Below are 20475 nucleotides of genomic sequence, written 5' to 3' on the forward strand. Positions count from 1 at the left end.
CTAGTGTAATGTCTACCAAAAGTGAAACAGATGTTATTCTAATTTGTCCCCCAAATGATCGGGGTGGAGGAGGGGCACTTGTAATCCGTTAAGCCATCTTAGCTTTATTTTTGCTGTGTGTGAAGTCTAACTGGCCAGTCCAGCATGGCAGTTTTGGGTTGATTTTTCAACCTTTCTACAGGGTACTAGTATGTGTGAGGTAGCTTTCTCCTAAAGGCCCCTGACGCATCAGAAAGTATGTTAGTGCTGCTATACTGCCCTCTAAAGGTAAAGGTAACAAGGAAACTTCAGGCACCAAGGGGTTTTTCATCCATACTGTGCGATCCATATACACAAATCCTCTTTACATCAAACCTTATGGAATAAGGTTAAAAAGCTTTAACAGGGGACTTCACCTGTATCTACAGAATATTTATTTAAAAACTAGGAAACTGGATTTGTATAATTATTGTGCAATTAAAACTTAATTTTAAAAATAAGAATATGCTCAAAAAAATTCACATTTCCAGTCTGTAGAACGCCCATGTTACTGATAACTGTACTACACTGTGAGCTCCGGAGGGAGAAAGACGATGCCTTCAGTAGAATCTCTGCTCAATTCTCACAGATACTGTTCTGTTTTGGCAGTCATGCTGGGAATGTATTGGGAACTTATAGGCAAAGCTATAAAGAGCTTGGCCCCCATCTCCTGAGAATCTGTGGGCCAGGGCAGGGCTAAGGCCCTTGAGGCTTGAACTCTAGCCATTTTATCTTACAATACACAATACTATGTGGCAGGCACCCTACTGGTCCTAAGTCCCTGACTCAACAACCAACCTACTTCATGGTCTATCCAGTTTTCAAGGCCTACCCCCCACCCCCATCAAGCTTCTCTAATCCCCTCTGGGGGAACTATTTCTTTTACCTGCTCCCCCACCACAGGGCTCCTCCTTCAATTCAACACCAGTTCAGCACATCACACTTTAACCCGCAGGGTAAAGGTCTCCTCCCATTTGTCTTCTAGCGCATCACCCGGCACTTAGCAAAATGCTTCATTCTTACATGCATGGAGCGGGCTGTGGTGGGCCCCGGACTATAGACTAGGTCTGTAACCACAGCAAGCACCTGTACACAGAGAGATTGGCTAGAGCACACGTGGCCCACTGCTGCAGGAAGAGGGAATGCGCCCAAGATGCTGCTGGACATACAACACTTCTGTCAGGCCCGGCCTTGTTAACAGATGATGTGCACAGTTGTCCAAGTGTTGCCATCCAGGGACCAATAACATGGGGCATCCTACAGAACACTGGAACTTATAATTCAGCACTGCCATAACCCACCTTGAGCTAGAGAAGCCCTTAAAGACCTTTTAGTCCAGTACAGTGTTGTCATCACGGGTGCACAGTACAATCACCCAGGAAAAGTTTGGGAAATGTGACGAAGAGCCTGGCTTCAGGGACTCTCAGTGAAATGCTCTGGGGTGGAGCCTACTATCCAAAGTTCATTACATGCAGCCAGAATTGGCCAAAGGTGCTGAGTGATACCCAGCTCCATCCCATTAGTTAACTTCTCTGAGCCTGTTCCCCCATCTGTGAAGTGGGGATAACAGGACTTAATGATAAGGTTGTTGTAAGGCTTAAGAAATGACATTTTCTGCACTACGTAAATTATGTGAGGTAATGCAGGTAAGGCACCTGGTATGGGTCTGGCACAAAGCCAGAATAATATAGCACTCATGAGCTCAGACGTTATTATTATCTAGTCCAAACCCTTCATTTTATGGATGAGAACACAAGACCCTAAAAGGTGATGCCACTTGCCTCTGCCCCACATCTCACATCTATCAATGACAGAGTCAAGTCTGTGCAGTTTAAATATTGACTGAGCTCTCGGGAAAGAACAGCACCAGGCCAAGGACAGGGATTTCAAGATGGACAAAACCTTAGGCTAGAACCTAAGCCCCCTGGCCCTAATGCACTCAGTAGGATGGACTCTACGATTTCATTCTGTTTGAAACTGGAGAGAAATGGAGACATTTATTCAAAATACCAAAATGGAAGTAACTAAAGCCCTTTGTTACCATCAATTCCTCAGATGCCAGGAAAAGTAACAGTTGTTCTCTGACATTTGAAAATGATATTAAAAGAGCTAATCCCACCAACCTGCCTACCATTTCTCACTTTGTAGAAGATAGGATGGGAACGGGGACAAGACTGCAAGTATAATAATAGTACAAATCAGGAGAAGAAAGGACGGTGCCAAAGGTCTTAGATGGTAGTTTTGCCTTGAGGTGCTAAATGTTTAGCCCATCACTATCTACTCCGATTTGAAGAGACATTATCAATCAAATCATTTCCCACATAAGCAGACAAATTATACGGGACAACTTCTAAGGTTTTACCCCATAGCAAACCAGCTTAGCTGTCCCCAGTCACAGGCACACAAAACTGCTGTAGGCACAGGGACTGTTCGTTTGTAGTCTTATGGAATCTCCCACACCCAAGCCTATTCATGACCTTTAGAGGCCCTTGGTACTACGTGATTATGATGCTTCCAAACCATATTCAAAATTAAAACAATACTAATCTCTTCAGTACGTATAAAAAGGCCCAGAAAGCTCTGATTTTCTTCTATGCCTACTAGAGTAATAAAAAATTTAAATTACTACAGGCTAATTCCTCCTGCCCAATATGCTCAGTTTTATTTGCTTATTTAGTTTCCCCTGCTTTGCTTATCCCTGGTCTGCCTATCTGGTAACTGAACACTGCCCAGCCCCCCTTCTTTGCTTGACCCTGAAGAGGCAGGGGCCACTGTTTCTGTAAGCAGCACATAAGCCTGTTTGTGTCTATAACTGACATGCAGTGATGTAGCCAAAAGCCAGACTATGCATCATATGTAGAAAGAAAGCACACTCTGTGCTACCAAAACACGTAACAAGAGCCACCACTGAAGTAGCTCCTGTATCCCGGGTACTTTTTTCCAGCACTTTACATATTTTAGTTCTATCCTTACAAACTCCCACAGTGTCAGTTTTATAACCACTAAGTTGCTGAGCCAAATTCACAGGCAGGTGTGATTCCGTGAGTCAGAACGGCTCAGCCTGTGTGGACTACATGGCCAGCACGCCAGCCTAGCCAGTCTCAGAGATGAAATTCGAATGTCTCAGCAGGGAAAGAACAAATGGAAAACTCCGCTGGGAACATCTGTGGCCCTGAGAGCCTTACGGGCAGCTATGAGTGTGGCAGGGTTCCTTCCAGCTCCTGAACTCAGCGTTGTCCCCAGCCATGCTGTGCTCAGGCTCGTCGTTCGCATCAAAGTCGTCCTCCATGGGCCCATCAGGAAAATCCCCGCAGTCATCCTCCTCTACCTCGGCGTTGATGTCAAACACCTGTTCGTTTTTCTTGAACTTGTCTACCAGGGCAGACACGGACTGGAGAGGACACAGAGAGGGTTCTCTAGTACTCCCCATTCCCACGGCCACCCCAGCCACTGCTGGAGGAACAGACTCCTTTCTCATCCCAAAATTTGAGTTTCCAGACTCTCCTCCCACCTCCCCAGAGCCAACGTTCTCACGATAGTAAAGCGCTGAGGAAGTTTATATTGTGCAGCACAGGATGAAGCTGTATTGTCATCAGGCACATTTTGTAAAACATGAAACAGGAATCTGTATCCATTAACTACATGTTTAGAGAAAACTGTTTTCCATGGAGACCATTTATTCCGGAAGTGGTAGTATGTAGGCTAAAGGGGGCCATACTAAAAATATACAGAGGAAAGCTCTACACATGACAATTTCTCAGGAAACTCTGTGCCAAGGGACTCAACCCTGAAGAGCAGGAAATTCCTTGAGCCTGACAGCAGCCTGAGACCAGAGGACTGGAATTAACCATGTTAGAGGGTAAAGCTAATTAAAAAAAATGCACACCCAGGAATGACAGGGCTGCCTCACCCTCCATTCCTAGCCCCCAGGTTTTAGTCCTTACAGAAGTGCCAAGGGAAATATTTTCTATACTCTTGGCTAAATAAAAATGATGCCACAGTTTTGGTTCTCACTGGGCAGGACTTGTCTTGGGCCATCTCACTGAAACCATGAGCAGTTGGACAAATGCCCAAAGCCCTTAGAAGTCTAAAAGTTGAACTCACCTCATTATGTGCCTCGCTGTCCCATTTAGTGAACTGGAACCCGGCCAGGGAAGGGCAGATCTGGCAATCTTCCACACACTGTTGCAAGGGCGCTGGAGAGAACAGAAGATGGCAAAGAGGGACGATGGCAAAGAATGTGGATGGAGCACACTCCTCCCTGCTCAGAACGACCAGAGCAGCACGATGGAGATGGGAGGCTCAGTTGCCTCTTGTTCTGTGGCAGAGGCTGGCTGGAGGCCAAGCTCCAGGTCACAGACTTCTGTCCAGGGAGAGGGTGGTGCTCCAAAGACATACCCACACTGGAAGCAGGCTCCACATTGGCATTCCAAGAATTACTGAAACATTAGGGCAGAAACCTGAAGCATAGACATTTGACTCTGAAATGGACTCTGTGCCCCTATGCTATAGCTGGGAAATCAAAAACCCTTCCAAAAAGTGTACCAACTGGGGGTACCTGGGTGGCTCAGTCAGTTGAGTGTCCGACTTCAGCACAGGCCATGACCTTGCAGCTCGGGAGTTTGAGCTCTACGTTGGGCTCTTTGCTGTCAGCACAGAGTCCACTTCCGATCTTCTGTCTCCCTCGCTCGCTCTGCCCCTCCCCTGCTTGTGCTCACTCTCTCTCTCTCTCAAAAAAAAAAAAAAAAAAAGTGTACTAACTGCACAACCAATCATGCAATGCTACTTATTTTAGTCCCAAACTAAACTAGTTACCTCACAGGATTAAAGTCCCAGTTGGGAGCATAAACTTGGAAATAGATCATGAGCACAAAACAGCTGTACTTAGAAAACTTTAGATGAGAATCGGGGCGCCTGGGTGGCTCAGTCGGTTAAGTGTCTGACTCTTGATTTTGGCTCAGGTCATGATCTCACAGTTCATGAGATCAAGCCCTGCATCAGGCTCCATGCTGGGCGCGCAGCCTGCTTAAGTTTCTCTCCCTCTGCCCCTCCCCTGCTCACACATGTGCACGTGTGCACTCTCTCTCTAAGCAAAAAACAAAAAAAAGAAAAAAAACTTTATACAAGAATAGAAAGGATGAAAATGGGCACCGTAACATCTGTGTGGCCCTGGGGGCAGGGGGGTGGGGGGGAGGACCAATTTCATGCAACACATAAAAAAGACTGCACACAAGTGTAGCTACTACATTCCCGCACCTGCCATCCCCCCCCACCCACGGCTGTCACAATTTCTCAGATGATTCAGAGGGGTATGGACGGTAGGATGGGAGGGGGGATAAAACCCTTTCCAAGCCAGTATAAGGAGTTAACAAAAGGACAGGTCCGTTCTCAGACCACCACAGTGGAGTCTGAAAATAATTCACAATGCCCTCTTCTCCTCAGGACCCCCTAAATTGGTAACAAAAGAACAAGGCCTCCCTGGCTCACCAAAAGCCTATTTTAAAGCTCCTTTCCCAAGTCCAAACTGTGACAGGCCAGGCTTAGCCCAGGGCTCTAAAACGTGACTGTGCGAGCTGGCTACTGACAGGGGCACATGAGGGATACAACACATATAGACCAGGTGGGCATCAGCTACTTACTACTCTTAGACTCCATGCTGCAGAGAGGAAGAGAAGTTAGTTTCTCCCAAAAGGATGCCCAATTTGGCATTCCAGAGGCACCTTCTGGTAATTTAGCCAAGCAACATAATGACAGGCTTATTACACTCCAGGGCTGTACGGAAACTTTTCTGATGACTGAAATGCTCTGGTGAGACGCACTATGTGTACTCACCCTTTAAATCTGTCATTTCTACCCAACCTAAATCTGGCAACTCCAGGGGTTCTTCAGTGGAGAGAGTCTGGACATCGGAAGGAAACAGCAGCTCACTTCTGTAGTCATGGCAGTGGAGGGTCGAGAGAAATACCCCCGCTGTGCTGCACTCATCGAATGAGGCTGCTGTCTTCTGAAACATGGGATCGATCTGAACGTAAAAACAGAGGGAACCGAAGAATTATGGAATGCAGCCAAAGCAAATATAAAATCTCATTCACTGAACCCTGCTTATACACAACTGCATATGCTGGACTGAAGTATCTCTGCACATGATCCAAACAGGTCGAGGGCTTTCTGATAGGTAGAATCTCATCCTAGCAGATACCAATTGAAAAGGAAGCCTGTGTGTGGTCAGATGAATAAATGCATAGTGCTCAAGTACACGGTAAATGGGAACAAGCTTCTACTGTGTCAATCTGTTTATAATCTACACAGACAGTATCCCTCTGCTGGTCTCTTTCCATAAGTCACTGTTTTCAAATAGCTATCTCTAGTAGAATGCTATCACAACAAATTCTGTGGACTTAGAAAACCTGTATGAGGGATCTGTTCACAAGATCCCATTATTACTCTGAACAGAAATATTTTCACAGATTTGAAGGAACACACTAAGAGATTGAGGGGAAAGACAGGCAGAGTCAGCAGGACTAGATGGATGGGTAAAACATGGAAGAGGCTGTAAGAAGGCTCCCAAGGTTGGGATAAGGAGTAGGAGTGGCACGGCCACATGACACCAGTCCCAAAGGCAGAACAGGGCACAGAGCACGAGAACAAGGACAGAGCAAGGCACATGCACGTGTGGCAAGAGGGCAGAAGTCACCTGATTGTACAGGTGGCCCTGCGACAGGAAACAGGTTGGGTACTGGATTCACAGGTTTTATGTCTCAGGATGTAGCTACTATGGAGAGAAGAGGCCTCAGGTGGGATGACAGATGTGGCTCTCTGGCTCTTTCCTGGCCCCCTTAGCTCTGAGCCTGGCCCCACCAGAACCAAGACTCTCCTCTCGCCTTCCCAATAAACCTGTCTCACCATCCTCCTAGCCCGAGTATCACATATATCACCTCCACGTTCTTCCTGTCTCCCTACTGCTCACCCAGTCACACAGCCTGGCAAGTTTTCCTCCCCGCACATCTCTACCATCTATCCCTTCCTTTTTCACCCCTATTGCCACCAATACAACCCACGCCTAAGTTAACCCTGGCCTCTGGTCTTTCTCATTTCCCATTCCAAAAATACTAGTGTTGTTACTCCCATTCCCTTTCTAAAATGCTACCCAGACCATTGGCTTCCCACCTGGAGCCCCACACCCTTTGAGGTCCTGTGTGGGTAGTTAACGAAACTCAGCATTTCAAAGAGTCAATGCAGAAACTGTAAATGCTAAAATAAAACTGAAAAACACTAGTTTTCCTCACTTTTGTCTAGAATTACATCATGCTAGTGTAAGAACAATGGTCTTGACTAACATCTTTGAGTAATTTGATGGGAAAATGAATTATTGCTAACTGCATAGTTTGGATAGATAAAGCTTTTGTCTTTTATTTATGTATTTATTTATTTTTTAAGTAATCCCTACATCCACCATGGGGCTGAAACTCCCAGCCCCAAGATCAAGAGTCACATGCTCTAAAGACTGAGATAGCCAGGTACCTTGGGTAGATCAACCTTTTGAAACAAGGGTCCACAGCAAGGAAAAGAGAGAGTAAAAAGAGACCTTGGTAGGCAACACACTGCATGGTAAAGCCTAGGTGGTTTCAGCTGTGTGAGTAAATACTAGACAAACTCTAGTTTGGCTCTAGACAAACTTATAAACCACCCAGCTGCCTAGCTGCCTAGAATCACCTTCCTGGCAATCTCCATCTGAAAATACCTACCTTTCCTTTAAGGCCCAGTTTCAAATTTCACCTCTTCCATCAATTCTGACCTCCACCCACTCTGATTTCCTATACTATGTGCCTTGAACTTCCTTTCATTGTATCTATTTGTGCTCTCCTGGTTTAAAGAACTGGAGCATAATCAGGTTGGAATCTCTCATGACAGCAAACATTTTGCACACAGAGAGCTGTGTCCAAAACAGATCAGCTCATACACAAATAAGAGTTCTCAACTGGTCTAGACACACCCACAGAACATTTGCTTTCTCATCTCCATGCCATCTCCAAGAGAATGTGGGTTCAAGAAACAGTTGAAACTTCAAATTTTAGGTTTGTGACAATCTCTCCCTCTTGTTTATCTTCCAAATTGGGCTTTGGGCCATTACGGCAGATTACAGAGCAAAAAAATACTTTCTAGGATGGGGTACTCGGTGTTTCTTCAAGACTAACGATGGGGCTCCTGAGTGGCTCGGTCGGTTAGTCATCCAACTCAGCCTGGGTCATAATCCCACAGTGTGTGAGTTCGAGCCCCGCATTGGGCTCTCTCCTCTCAGCACAGAACCAGCTTCACATTCTTTCTCTCTCCTCTCTTTGCCTGTCCCCACCCTCAAAATAAACAAACTTAAAAAAAAAAAAAAACAAAAAAAACAACCCAACAACAAAAGACGAATGATTTCACTTGGCCTAGATGTAGCTGACCACCACAGGCTTAGAGGGAGCAGGACTGCTTGCTCTCATTCTCTCTTTAGAACAACGGGAAAGGGTAGTTAGTGCAAGCTTCCTCAGGCTCCCTGGAACTGGATCTACCTGGTCAGAAAAAAGATGATTGGAAACAGAATTTTCTGTAAGAGCTGAAGTTGGATGTAAGAAGGGGGAAAATGGAGAACTGGGGAGGGGACAGGAAGGTGGGAAAGAATTATATGGCTTCTCTTCAGATGTATGCAACGTATTACTATGGATAAAAAGCAGTTTGCTAGGAACAGATTCACCACCACAAAACCCATAGGTGGATGGGACTAATGTCACCTGTTCTTACAACTTAACAAAGTGAGATTCAGAGTCTTTTCCCAAACCACACAGCTAAGACAGTGGAACTAGGATCTGAACTTTACATCACCTGCCTAGAAATCTGGCACTACCCAAGGTCAAGGCTGACACATCGATAAATACAACTCTCTCTCCCAAAAGCACCCGCCACCCTTGTTTTTCCCCCTCCCTCTTTGGCCTTGGCCTCAGTGGATCCACCTTCCTCAGGCCCCATCCTGCCAATTCACACACAGTCCTCACACTAGCACAGGCTAGAGCCTCCAGGCAAGTCCAGAGAAGAACTGCCCCACCACTCAGAATAAGACTGGCAAGGCTCCTCTCTCCTAGCCCCCCGCATGCTCAGCCTCTACCACTACCGTCTGCCATGAGGCCACCAGGACCAATTTCATTATTACCCTCTATTTAGTTTATTAGTTACGTATAAAAGACCCAGGACCCCCCAGGATTCTACATTCCCCAGGCTCTAAACCCTATACAGCTCTGATATCCCCTTTTTGGGCCCCACCCCCCTCTCTTAACAATCGATAATTTCTGCCAGGGCCCTCTAGACTCGGTCAGTCATCACCAGAATTCCCTACATTCCCCCACTTCTTTCTTCACCTACCAGCTGTAACTCATTCATTTTCAATGGGGGTGATATCATTCTAAAGGAAGTGAAAACTGGTTCTGGGAGAGGGTGAAAAAAAAATCTCAGAAGTTATAATAACTTGTGGTTCTAAGCCTCAAACTTAACCTGACAAAATCTTATTCCTTTATAATGCATTTCAGGGCAGGGGGTAGGAAGACAATATCTAAAAAGGCTCTGGAGGAGGAAGAGAATGACAAAACGCTGAGGGGCACTGCTCTAATGAAACCTGCTGTCTGCCCAAGGACACTGCTTCCCTGCAGGCTCACCAGTGCAGTTGCTTCCTCTTCCGCAGCTCTCCAACCGACCGCTGGCCTAGATGTGGGATAGGTGAAGTTCCTTGTTCCTCATCGCTGCTTCCAGATTACTCTCCTTCCCAAGTCCTAAAACCCTCAGCTTTGAACATAATATAAGGTCTGACCTCACCACCCTCTGCCCATGTTTTTCAATCGCCTTCCAATCCCCAGGTCTACCCAATTCTTAGGAGATCTTAATATGCACTCTTGGCTCATTACTATTCTCCAATTTTACTGCTGTCATAGTTTTTGGTGGTTTCAATATCCATCTATCCATCCATCCAGCACTGTGGCCTCTCAGTTCCTTGATATCCTCTCCTTCAATGGTCTTGAGCTTCATCCTGAAAATCCCAGGACTTCCAGAGATCCCAGCATGAACCCCACACCTCCTGTCTTTTACTCCCTTTCTTCTTCTCTGAATTGAATCCTAACCATGACTGCAGCCTCTCCGTTGCTCAACTCTAAGTGCCCCTGACAGTCACCTCACATCTTTCCAGCCAACACCTTCTTGTCTCTAACACCAAGAAGTCTTTGACCCACCAGGCCCTACAACCACCGATCATACGGCTTTATGCTGTCCCTCTTTTCCCCACCAAAGTTCCATAAACACCGATCGTAACCACCCCCTCACACATGATCTTCACTCCAGTGCTCCTTTCTAGCTGTGTCACATTGATTCAGCTGAACACAATCTTGTATTAAATCCAGCTTTCTGCCCGCTTCATGCTCGCACCCACACAGCTAACCACTGTCAGAGAAACACACAAAGTCACGTTGACTGAACTTACTTTATATTCATCTGCCACAGCCTTCAAGTCAACCATGAGTATTGTCTGGCAAGCAAACTCTACTTCCCCGGTCCACTCGCTCACCCACCCTCCTACCTTTTTCTCTCCTCAAACCTTTACCTTTCCTCTTCCACACAGTCAGTTGATGGTCTGGCTTCCTATTTTCAATGGGGGGGTGGGGGGGTTCTGGTGGGACACAACCAGAAGGGACTACCTGGAACGCTCCCACACGTGCACACTTGCATGCCATCTCTCACCAGCCATGGGTGCTCCTTAGCCAAATTCTGTCGACACTGTCCATTCCCTTCCCTTCTCACGAGCTCAAAGACTCTACTTGAGCAAGTCTCCTCCATTCTCCACTAGACTGTTCCCATCAACAAGTAAACATGCTGTTAATTCTCCCATTAAAAAAGCAAAAACCAAGAAAACCCTCTAGACCTTACTTTCTTCTCCACTTGCCACCCATTACTCTGTTCCAAATTATAGCAAAACTCTTCAAAAGAACAGCCTATAGTGTCTTCATTCCTCTCTTGCCATTGGTTTGCCCCCATTTATTAAGAAAAATTTCAAGCCTACAAGAATGTTGAAATAGTAATAAGAACCTCTGTGTAACTTTTATGTAGATTCCCCATTGGGTAACATTTTGCCTATCTGCTTTCTCTCCTTGCCACCTCCACCGAACCTTTTCAGAAGTAGATATTGTGACACTTTACCTCTCTGCCAGTTATTAAGGTATTGCTTCTCAGACCCAAACCAACTTTGTATTGTCCGCTCTGTGATGCTAGCTCTAGGACCACATTTGGGCTTTGCCAGCAGCTCCCTGTTCGGCTCCACCAGTAGGGGACACTAGAGGGAGCTTGCTTCTTTCTGTAGGCTTCCTGTTGCTGTCACCCAGCAGGACTTATTCACCCCAGATGCACTAGCTGAGTTCAATTTGCACTTTTACTCACACTCACAGAACTAGCCTCACTGTGTGCCCCTCACAGACACCAGCACCAACCAGAATGCCTTCCTCGGAGGTCTGGGTCCTGGGTCCCATAAGCCCCTCTTCCAAATTCAGGGACACTGAGCCAAGCAGCACCCCTTCCTTGGTCTGAGTTTCAGCTCCATAGGCCCTTCCTTCTCCAAGAATACCAGTGGCCCCAGGTTGCCACTTTGGTAGAGCTGATCACTCCCTCCTCCCTGACACTTTCTCATTTGGGTGCCACACCCTCCTGGTCTTCCTCCTACCTACTGAATGTTTCTTCTTTGGCTCTTTGAATTCTTAAGATTGGGGTATCCCAGGGCTCAGTCCTTTTTCTACATATGCTCATTCTGGTGATCAATTCCAGTCTCTTGACCTTAACTGCCATTTACAAATGTCATGGAGGTAGGAGAATGTAATCTAGTCCACTGTTGGTGGCATAGTAGATTGGTACAACCCAATGGAAATTCTATGACTCAGAATTTTCTTACAGATACATCCTCAGAAGAGCACAAATAGGTACAAGAATGTTCACTGAGACACTGTTTTTAATAGCAAAATTTTTAAAAAGTTTGTACCAACACCTTTGCTTTAAATTAACTATGCTAAAGATAAATGAAGCCTCTGGCTGCCTTTAAGCAGATTCCTTAGGATTTGCCAGATCGTAAGGCTGTTTACAGCAAGGACTCTGGAGCGAGGCCACTTAGTTTCAAATCCCAGCTTGCTTACTAGCTGTATCATTTTGGGCAAGTTACTTAACGCCCTGTACCTCAAGCGAGGTAACACCGCTCAGCTCACAGGCTTTGGGCAGTACAGGGTGCCCAGTAAATGCACACTAAAAGTTAGCCATCATTATCTTTGCTGCATGTACTAGGAAAGAAAATTAATGGTATGATCAATTAGAGTCCTTGGTAATTTGCCATCTCTTTCGACTCAATCATTCTGAAATATTGTGGGGAAAGCAGGGACTTATACCTGTCAGTCTTCACTATAAAGCTAAGGGATGATAATGCAGATGCCACTTATATATTTTACTCCCTTGAGGCCTAAGCAAACGCATACCGGGCAGGCTTGGCTCTGCCGAGTTTCAGCCACTGAGGCTCTGAATTAGTCAGAGACCACACTGCACACAGTTCCTCACCTCACACTTCCGATCTGCTTCAGAGACATTGAGGTTGCTTATATTCTGTTCGATGGTTTTGCAGGAGTGCTTCTTCTTTGGCTTTTGAGCCTTTTTGGTTGTTCCTGTCTCGGTAGCACTTCCATCTGAAAGAAGAAATAAGACTAGGTACTGCAAGGATTGCTCTGGAGCACGTAACTTAACTAATTAACTCATGTTCTTCAAACCTCTAAAGAGCGATCATAATTGGAATGTGCCATTCTCTCAAAGCAACAGGCTCATCTAATCCGCAGCTTCAGGGACGCCTGGGTGGTTCAGTCAGTTAAGCGTCTGACTTGGGCTCAGGTCATGATCTCGTGGCTCGTGAGTTTGAGTCCCATGTCAGGCTCCATGCTGACAGCTCAGAGCCTGGAGCCCGCTTCGAATTCTGTCTCCCTCTCTCTCTCCCCCTCCCCTGCTCATGCTCTGCCTCTCTCTCAAAAACTAATCCACAGCTTCGGGAGAAACCTTAAGTATTTGGCTTCTAATACAAGCCAATTTCTAAAGCCCCCCCAAATCAGAAGCTCCCCCACTTGGTGATGTTTACTCAATCTTGCCTAAATAAAAGCCAAAAGTTTTAATAAGGTTCTTCTCTTTTTTGAAGAAAAACAACTCTAGGGCTTAAGGATCTTCTCATATACAATTCTGAAAATGTTCATGTCTTCAGTCGAATGAGATTATTGATTTCCTACGACTTCATTCCAACATATTACTCAAATCACTACCTGCTACATCCTTAAGAAAGCCCCTTAAATCCAGATCTGAACCCACATACCTGCATCATGGTTTTCTACCTCTGGAGATGGCGCATCTTTGCCCAGCCCCCCGAGGACTCTGTATACATCGGCATGGACAGCGTCCACCCGCACAGCGTAGATCTTGGTGCTGGCATCCAGAGTGCCAGCGGCCACCTAGTCAAACAAGCAGAGCTATACTCACTGGAGGCATGAAAAGGAACTGCTGAACAAGCAAAAACACAGCAAGCTTTGTAAAATATTTACTTGCTCTTAAGAAAAAAATGACAAAGATTCCCCTAAGACTGACAGGGAATAAACAAAATATAACAGAAAGAGATCTCTATTTCATCAGTTTAGGAAAGAAAGTAAAGAAGCTAATAAAATGTCTTATACAAGGAAGGTTCTCATGTATTTGCAGAATTCAAGTACAGGGTTGTGCTAAATATCAGAAATAGTCATCATTAATTGACATCCAAGAGAAGGTGAACATCCTTCTTACTTTAAAGTTGGTCGGTTCGGTGTCTTTCTGTTTAAGAATCTCTGACATGAAATCAATCAAGTGCAAACCAAAAGCATTCTTGGTAGTAATTTTCTGAAAACAGAAAAACGTAGAAAGGTTTGTTATTTATAGCCTAGGCTCATGTAAATAATGCTACCCTAATAGAGGAAGCTACGCTTTTACAAAGTAACGGCCCACATCTCACCACAGGTATCAATTCCCACAAACACTTGATGACAGGGCTAAATCCATACACGTATCTCCCCATTCTCAAGGCCCAGAGGGTGACAGCACACTTCTTGAGTTTTCACTGTACACAGACCCTGTTCTAAGCACTGCACACAAAGGGACTCAGTCACCCTCAGAACAACTCTAGGAGGCAGGTACTAGTCACATTCTCACTTTACAGCGGACAATGCAGCAGAGTGCTTAGGCGACTTGCCGATACTATACAGCTTGTGAATGGCAGGGGCTGGATTCCAACAGAGGCTAGCTCTAGAACTCACACTATTAACCCCTAAGCAATGCTGCCTCTCTAGATACACTGCAGGTGGCAGGCAACCTTATCAAAAAGAGCATCAAAGGCCCATAAGAAACAGTAAAAGCGTGCAGAAAAATATTAGCATTAAGAAGAGTCGCTGGACAATGAAAGCACATAATTATCAATTGCGTGTTCTCCACAGAATCAAGGATAGATTTCCCTTGTGATCAAGTTGCAGTATCTTCACTGATAATCCAGCAGATACTCACATTTTTCTTTTTTTTTAATAATTTTTTAAAAATTTATTTTGAGAAAGAGACAGCACAAGGGGGAGAGGGGCAGAGAGAGAGAGAGAGAGAGAGAGAGAGAGAGAGGGAGGGAGAATCCCAAGCAGGCTCCGTGCTGCCAGAGCAGAGTCTGACATGGGGCTCGAACTCATGAACCAGCAAGATCATGACCTGAGCCGAAACCAAGAGCCGGACACTCGACCAACTAAGCCACCCAGGCGCCCCAGATACTCACATTTTCAGTGGATAGTTTGATACAGGTGGAGTAATGTTCTGTAATCTGTGTATTTGTAAATTTAGGAATCGTGGCTGAAACGTCAATATTCCTACACGAAAAACAAAAACAAAAAACTCTGGCAAGGATCCATGATACCCTAACTTTTCAAAATCTGGATCCAGAATCCCACATGGTATTGTGGAGATGCCAGACCCACATAACCCACGTCAGAACAGCCACCCAATGGAGGCAGCCCCAAATGCACTCACCTGCTCGATGGGGAGGCTAGCAAATGAGGCGAGTCTGCGCTGAACTGCAGGTCCAGGACTCGGGAGCGCCTCCGCTGCAGTCGCTCCTTTTCGTCGTCATTCTGAGGAAAGTCTTCAAGGACGGGGGTGCCAGGAGTATTGAGAGGGGCCTTCCGAGGCAGGGGCATGGAGAACACCCGTTCTGAAGGTGAGGAGGTACTGTGGGGGTGCCCACGGATTTCTGAAGAAAAAGGTATTCATTGTGGCTGACGATGATGGAGCAAAACACTTGCTCAACAAACCTTCCACGGAACATTTCCTATTCTAAAGTGGGCTTGGGGCCTCTCCTGGGGTGGAAGTTCACTGCACATTTGCCACCAAGATCTTTTCCAACTCGAATATTCCATGGCTAGAACCTCTATAGTTTACGTTTTTCTTAGCGTGATGGCCTTCTGATGCTTCCTTGACAAATTAATGAGGTCTGAAAGGAGGTCAAATTCGAGAAGGGCTGAGAATCAATCAGTGGATTTAACCACCTGGAGGTTTATTGGTGACCTCGACAATAGCCGTTTTCCTAGGGTAGCAGCAGGAGGAGAAAGTCAAACAGGCATAGATTCCAGGGAAGATAGGAGAAGAGAAACTGGGAGACAGTAAATGGAGACAAGGTTTTCAAGGACTTATGTTGTAATAAGGAAGGACTAAAATGGGAGGGAAGCAGTTGAAAGGGAAGTGAGGTTGAGAAATTAATTTTAAGATGGGAAAACTCCAGCTTAGTAGAGAGAATACAGCAAAGAAATTGTATTAGTTTCCTATTGCTGCTATTAACAAATTACTACAAACTTAGTGGTTTAAACCAATACAAACGTATTCTCTTGCAGTCCTGGAGTCAGAGTCTAAAATCAAGGTGTTAGCAGGGCTGTGTTCTTTCTGGAGGCTTCAGGGAAGAATCTCCTTCCCTATCTTTTTCAACTTTTAGAGGCTGCCTACATTCGTCCCATGACTCCAACCTCTTGTTTCTGTCATCACATTGCCTTCTGACTGTGAACCTCCTGCATCCCTCTTATGAGGACCACTGAGATTGCACTGGGCCCATCCAGATTATCTGGGATAATCTCCCCATCTCAAGACCCCTAACCTAATCATATCTGCAAAGTCCTTTTCAAATTATAATCTTGTATTAGTGTGTGTGTGTATATATATATATATATATATATATATATATATATATATATATATATTTAGTAGTCTCTACAACCAACATGGGGCTCCAATTCACAGCCCCAAATTCAAGAGTTGCATGCTCTTCCAACTGAGCCAGGCAGGTGCCCCAGCAAAGTCTGTTTTACCACATAAGGATACCATATTCAAAGGTTCCGGGTATCTTGGGGGGGGGGGGGCGGCACTATTCACAGCGATCATGCAGAATAAAGGGTAAAAGTCACTGAACAATGCATTCAAGGAACAATGCATTCAAGGAAGTAAGAGCATTGCTTTTCCTTACAGAAAGCCCATCCACAGCAAGAGAAAGGAAGCCAGACAACACAGACAGAGATACAGGTAAGGGAGCAAGCACAACGGTGCATTTGTGGATGTTCCTTTTGGACTGTTTTAATTTTCTTAGTAAAATAAGAAGCACATAAAAACCAAAACGCAGTAGCTAAGGGTGAGGGCCAGGGAGGAGGTACTGGAGATTTCAGGAGAGAATGGAAGGTATGGAATAGCCATCTAGGAGAAGGAGAGTGGATGAACAAGGGAATACAGCATGACTGCTGGGCAGCTTTAGGGTCCCCTTGAGACCATCAAGTGAGCAGGGGCAAGGGGAGAGTAGGCAGAGTTGGAATTAATCAGGGTTGTGATTTTATGAAGAAAGTATACAGAGGCTGGAAGAGGGCAAAAGGCTAGAAGGGGTTAGAAGCGTATGAAACAGAGTGATTATACTGATTGACCAGGGAATGTAAGCTAACGAAGGAGGGGAACAAGGACATGAGAGACATGAGGGACAATGAAAAGTAAAGAATATAGGGGCTCCTCGGTGACTCAGTCAGTTAAGCGTCCAACTTCAGCTCAGGTCATGATCTCATGGTTCGTGGGTTCGAGCCCCGCATCGGGCTCTGTGCTACCAGCTCGGAGCCTGGAGCCTGCTTTGGATTCTGTGTCTCCCTCTCTCTCTCTCTCTGCCCCTCCCCTGCTCATGCTCTGTCTCTCTCTCAAAAAAAAAAAAACAAAAAACACACAAACATTAAAAAAAAAAAAAGTGATACACAATTAACACTAAGTGTTGCCCATGTAAGGGGAAGGGAACATAAGTGGCAAAGCGGGGGGGGGGGGGGGGGGGGGGGGGGGGTGCGGCGCTGGGTGGCTCAGTCAGTTAAGCGTCCCACTCTTGATTTCAGCTCAGGTCATGATCTCACAGTTCCGTGAGTTACAGCCCTGAGTAAGGCTCTGTGCTGACAGCACAGAGACTGCTTGGGATTCTTCCTCTCTCTGCCCTTCCCCGGCTCACACTCTGTCTCTCCCAAAAGAAATAAACTTAAAAATAAAAACATTAGGGGCGCCTGGGTGGCGCAGTCGGTTAGGCGTCCGACTTCAGCCAGGTCACGATCTCGCGGTCCGTGAGTTCGAGCCCCGCGTCAGGCTCTGGGCTGATGGCTCAGAGCCTGGAGCCTGTTTCCGGTTCTGTGTCTCCCTCTCTCTCTGCCCCTCCCCCGTTCATGCTCTGTCTCCCTCTGTCCCAAAAATAAATAAACGTTGAAAAAAAAATTAAAAAAAAAATAAATAAAAAATAAAAACATTAATTGGGGCGCCTGGGTAGGCTCAGTTGGTTAAAGTGTCTGACTTCAGCTCAGGTCATGATCTCAACTGTTCATGAGTTCAAGCCCCACATGGGGCTCTCTGCTGTCAGTGCGGAGCCCCTTCACATCCTCTCTCTCTCTCTCAAAAAAAAAAACATTAATTTTTTCAAAAGTGGTGCACAGGGATAAAAGGGAATAAATAAAATACAAGAAGGACTTCACATGTTCCCCTGATAGCTTCCCACAAGCTGAAGAGTATGTTTAACATTAACTCTGAGGTGAGGTCAAAACAAAGGAAGAAAGGCAAGAAAAGGAAGGAGGCAAGAGACATATTTAGGGAATGAATCAAGAGGACTTGTTACTATCTAGATGAGGGCACTTCCAGAGAAGAAGGGGAGTTGGACCTTGAGACAAAAGACTTTAACAGAAATAGGAAGCACTGAAGGAGGAACCTAAGAGGGAAACTCAAGATGGGGATCAGAGGCACGCTTCAACTCTTGGAATACTCCTCAGATTTCTCTCGTTCAGATGATTACTGAGCTCAAAGACACTTTCTACATCTACTTCCTTACCTCCCATTCGTTTTTCAAACCTCTATGTCTGGCTACCACCCCCACCACTTGACGAAAACTATCTTGTTACTATCACCTACAACTTCTGGCTACTTTTCAGGCTTCATCTCTCTGTAGAGTTTCAGCAGCATGTGAAACAGATGAAAACCCTTCAAGTGCTTCTTGAAACACTCCTGGTTTCTATGTCACCGCTCTCTTCTGACGGTTTTTCAAGCTCCCCCTTCTCTATCTAGCTTCTAAATGCTGGTCCTGAGTGTCTTTTCTTACAGGGTCTTCCTAGCGTTCTCACCTGTTCCCATGGTTTTATGATCTATATGATGATGATGTCCAAATTTGTTCCTGAGTCTGCGGGCCACTGCCCTGAGTGGCCCATATCACTCCCCGGAGTGTCCAACTCTTATCCCAATGTTTACTGACCCCTTCAACAGTCTCTCACGAGTCATTTACCACGTCCAAAACGTAACTCTAAATTTCCAAACCTTTTACCAAGACCTGCAAAGGCCCTGCCTACCTCAAGGGCCTCACTCACTGTTCAGGCACAATGTTGCTAGTCCTAGCGGAAGCCAGCCTCTTTCCTCCTGGCCCTTTTATCGCACCTGCTTCTTCTACCTAGAACCCGTTCCCCAGTCTCTGCTCTAAGACCTTCCTTGCATCCTCAAATGAAAGGGGCCCCTCCCCTTACTCTGCTATTCTCAATCACCGCACTCAGCCTCATGCGCAATTCTTTCGTTTGTTAACTGGCTCCCCAACTAGAATACAAGCTCCAAGAGGTTGGGATCTTATCTGTTTTGTTTTTACTGTATCTCTGCACCTGACAGAGGGTTTGGCCCAAAGGGAGCGCTCAGCGCTTACTGAATGAATGCAAAAATACATGCACGCGTACGCGAAGCGTACGGCAGGCCCAGGAAAACCACCGTTTCAACGGAGAGACACCGCGCACGGCATAGAAGCCTACAGGAAAGGTCGCCCCACACCCAGCGACCATACGGAGGAGTGGGGATCGGCCCACGCGCTCCGGACGCCGACTGAAGCCGTGTCCTGATTGGCGGGGCACACCCCTCCCCCACTCTTCCTTCCCGCCTCTTCCTCTCGGCGCCTGCCTCTCCCTCCACCAGCAGAGCCCAAGACCAACAACTAGGCCGAGAATATCCGCACCTCCCGCTCAGTCCGCCCGCCGACCCTGCCCGCCCGGAGCACCGCTTCACGCCGACCCCTTCCAGCGGCACCCAGCACCCGCTCAACCTCACCTGGGCAGGGAGGCCCCATCTCGCCCTCCCTGTCTGGAGCTGGTTTTAAATCGCGCGCCGAGACGCTTTAACGGCGTAACGGCCGCGGTGACGTTTGCCGTGGGCGGGGCTAGAAGCGGGCCTGCGCAGACCGCCGCATCCTCCGCCCGTAAGGGGGTGTGCCGGGCTGTGCGCTAGTGTGCGGCTTGGAATGGCTGGTTTCCTGCTCGGTTCCTGTGAGCGCACTGTAGAGGGTCCATGGACTCCCTGAAATAGCATGAAAACTCCCTCTTTTCGAGCTTAGACGCGGAACTGAGCACTAGCCCACTAGCTGGGCTCCAGCGCGGAGCAGGACGGGCGAAGACACTGCTTTCACGCAATTCACTTTCTAACGATGGGGGCAGATTACTAGGAAACAAGGTTAATTTCTCACAGTGACCTGTATTATGAGGGCAGCAAAACACTAAGGAGGTAGAAAGCGATGGATGGGGTATGGGACAGAGGTGAGAAGGAGCCAACAACACAATGGACTGATCGGGCAGGCAAAGGACAGGTGCGAAATGTTGTACATACAGTTTTGAATGAAGGCCATCATTTTTACTCACATTCTTGTGAAAAGCTTAATGGATATCTACACCTCCCCCCCCCCCCCCCCCCCCCCCACACACACACACACTCCTACCCCTGCCACACTAAAGAAAAGGTTAAGGTCAGAAATGAGATGGGTATAATTGGCACCTATCCATTCTTCATCTGATCCCAAGAATCGTATTA

The 20475-nt window shown here is 46.4% G+C and overlaps 1 protein-coding gene across 3 annotated transcripts in view; it reads right to left on the bottom strand.

The window, feature by feature from the left end:
* NCAPH (non-SMC condensin I complex subunit H) overlaps nt 1-20249 on the bottom strand; it is a 34163-nt gene extending 13914 nt beyond the window's left edge. The window contains exons 1-9 of one of the 3 annotated variants that reach the window (XM_045446995.1): nt 19723-20249; nt 15133-15352; nt 14882-14972; nt 13879-13971; nt 13418-13553; nt 12625-12749; nt 5851-6040; nt 4123-4214; nt 3204-3409 (exon numbers count right to left, since the gene is read on the bottom strand). In XM_045446995.1, coding sequence (XP_045302951.1) covers nt 3204-3409; nt 4123-4214; nt 5851-6040; nt 12625-12749; nt 13418-13553; nt 13879-13971; nt 14882-14972; nt 15133-15352; nt 19723-19741 — 1172 coding nt within the window. In that variant the 5' untranslated portion in view covers nt 19742-20249. Of the gene's footprint in view, nt 1-3203; nt 3410-4122; nt 4215-5850; nt 6041-12624; nt 12750-13417; nt 13554-13878; nt 13972-14881; nt 14973-15132; nt 15353-19327; nt 19351-19722 lie in introns of those variants that run through there. The other 2 variants (XM_045446996.1, XM_045446994.1) reach the window with 2 other exon arrangements.
* Nucleotides 20250-20475: the final 226 nt, after the last annotated feature.

This window comes from Leopardus geoffroyi, chromosome A3, assembly GCF_018350155.1.
Source record: "Leopardus geoffroyi isolate Oge1 chromosome A3, O.geoffroyi_Oge1_pat1.0, whole genome shotgun sequence".
Lineage (NCBI taxonomy): Eukaryota > Metazoa > Chordata > Mammalia > Carnivora > Felidae > Leopardus > Leopardus geoffroyi.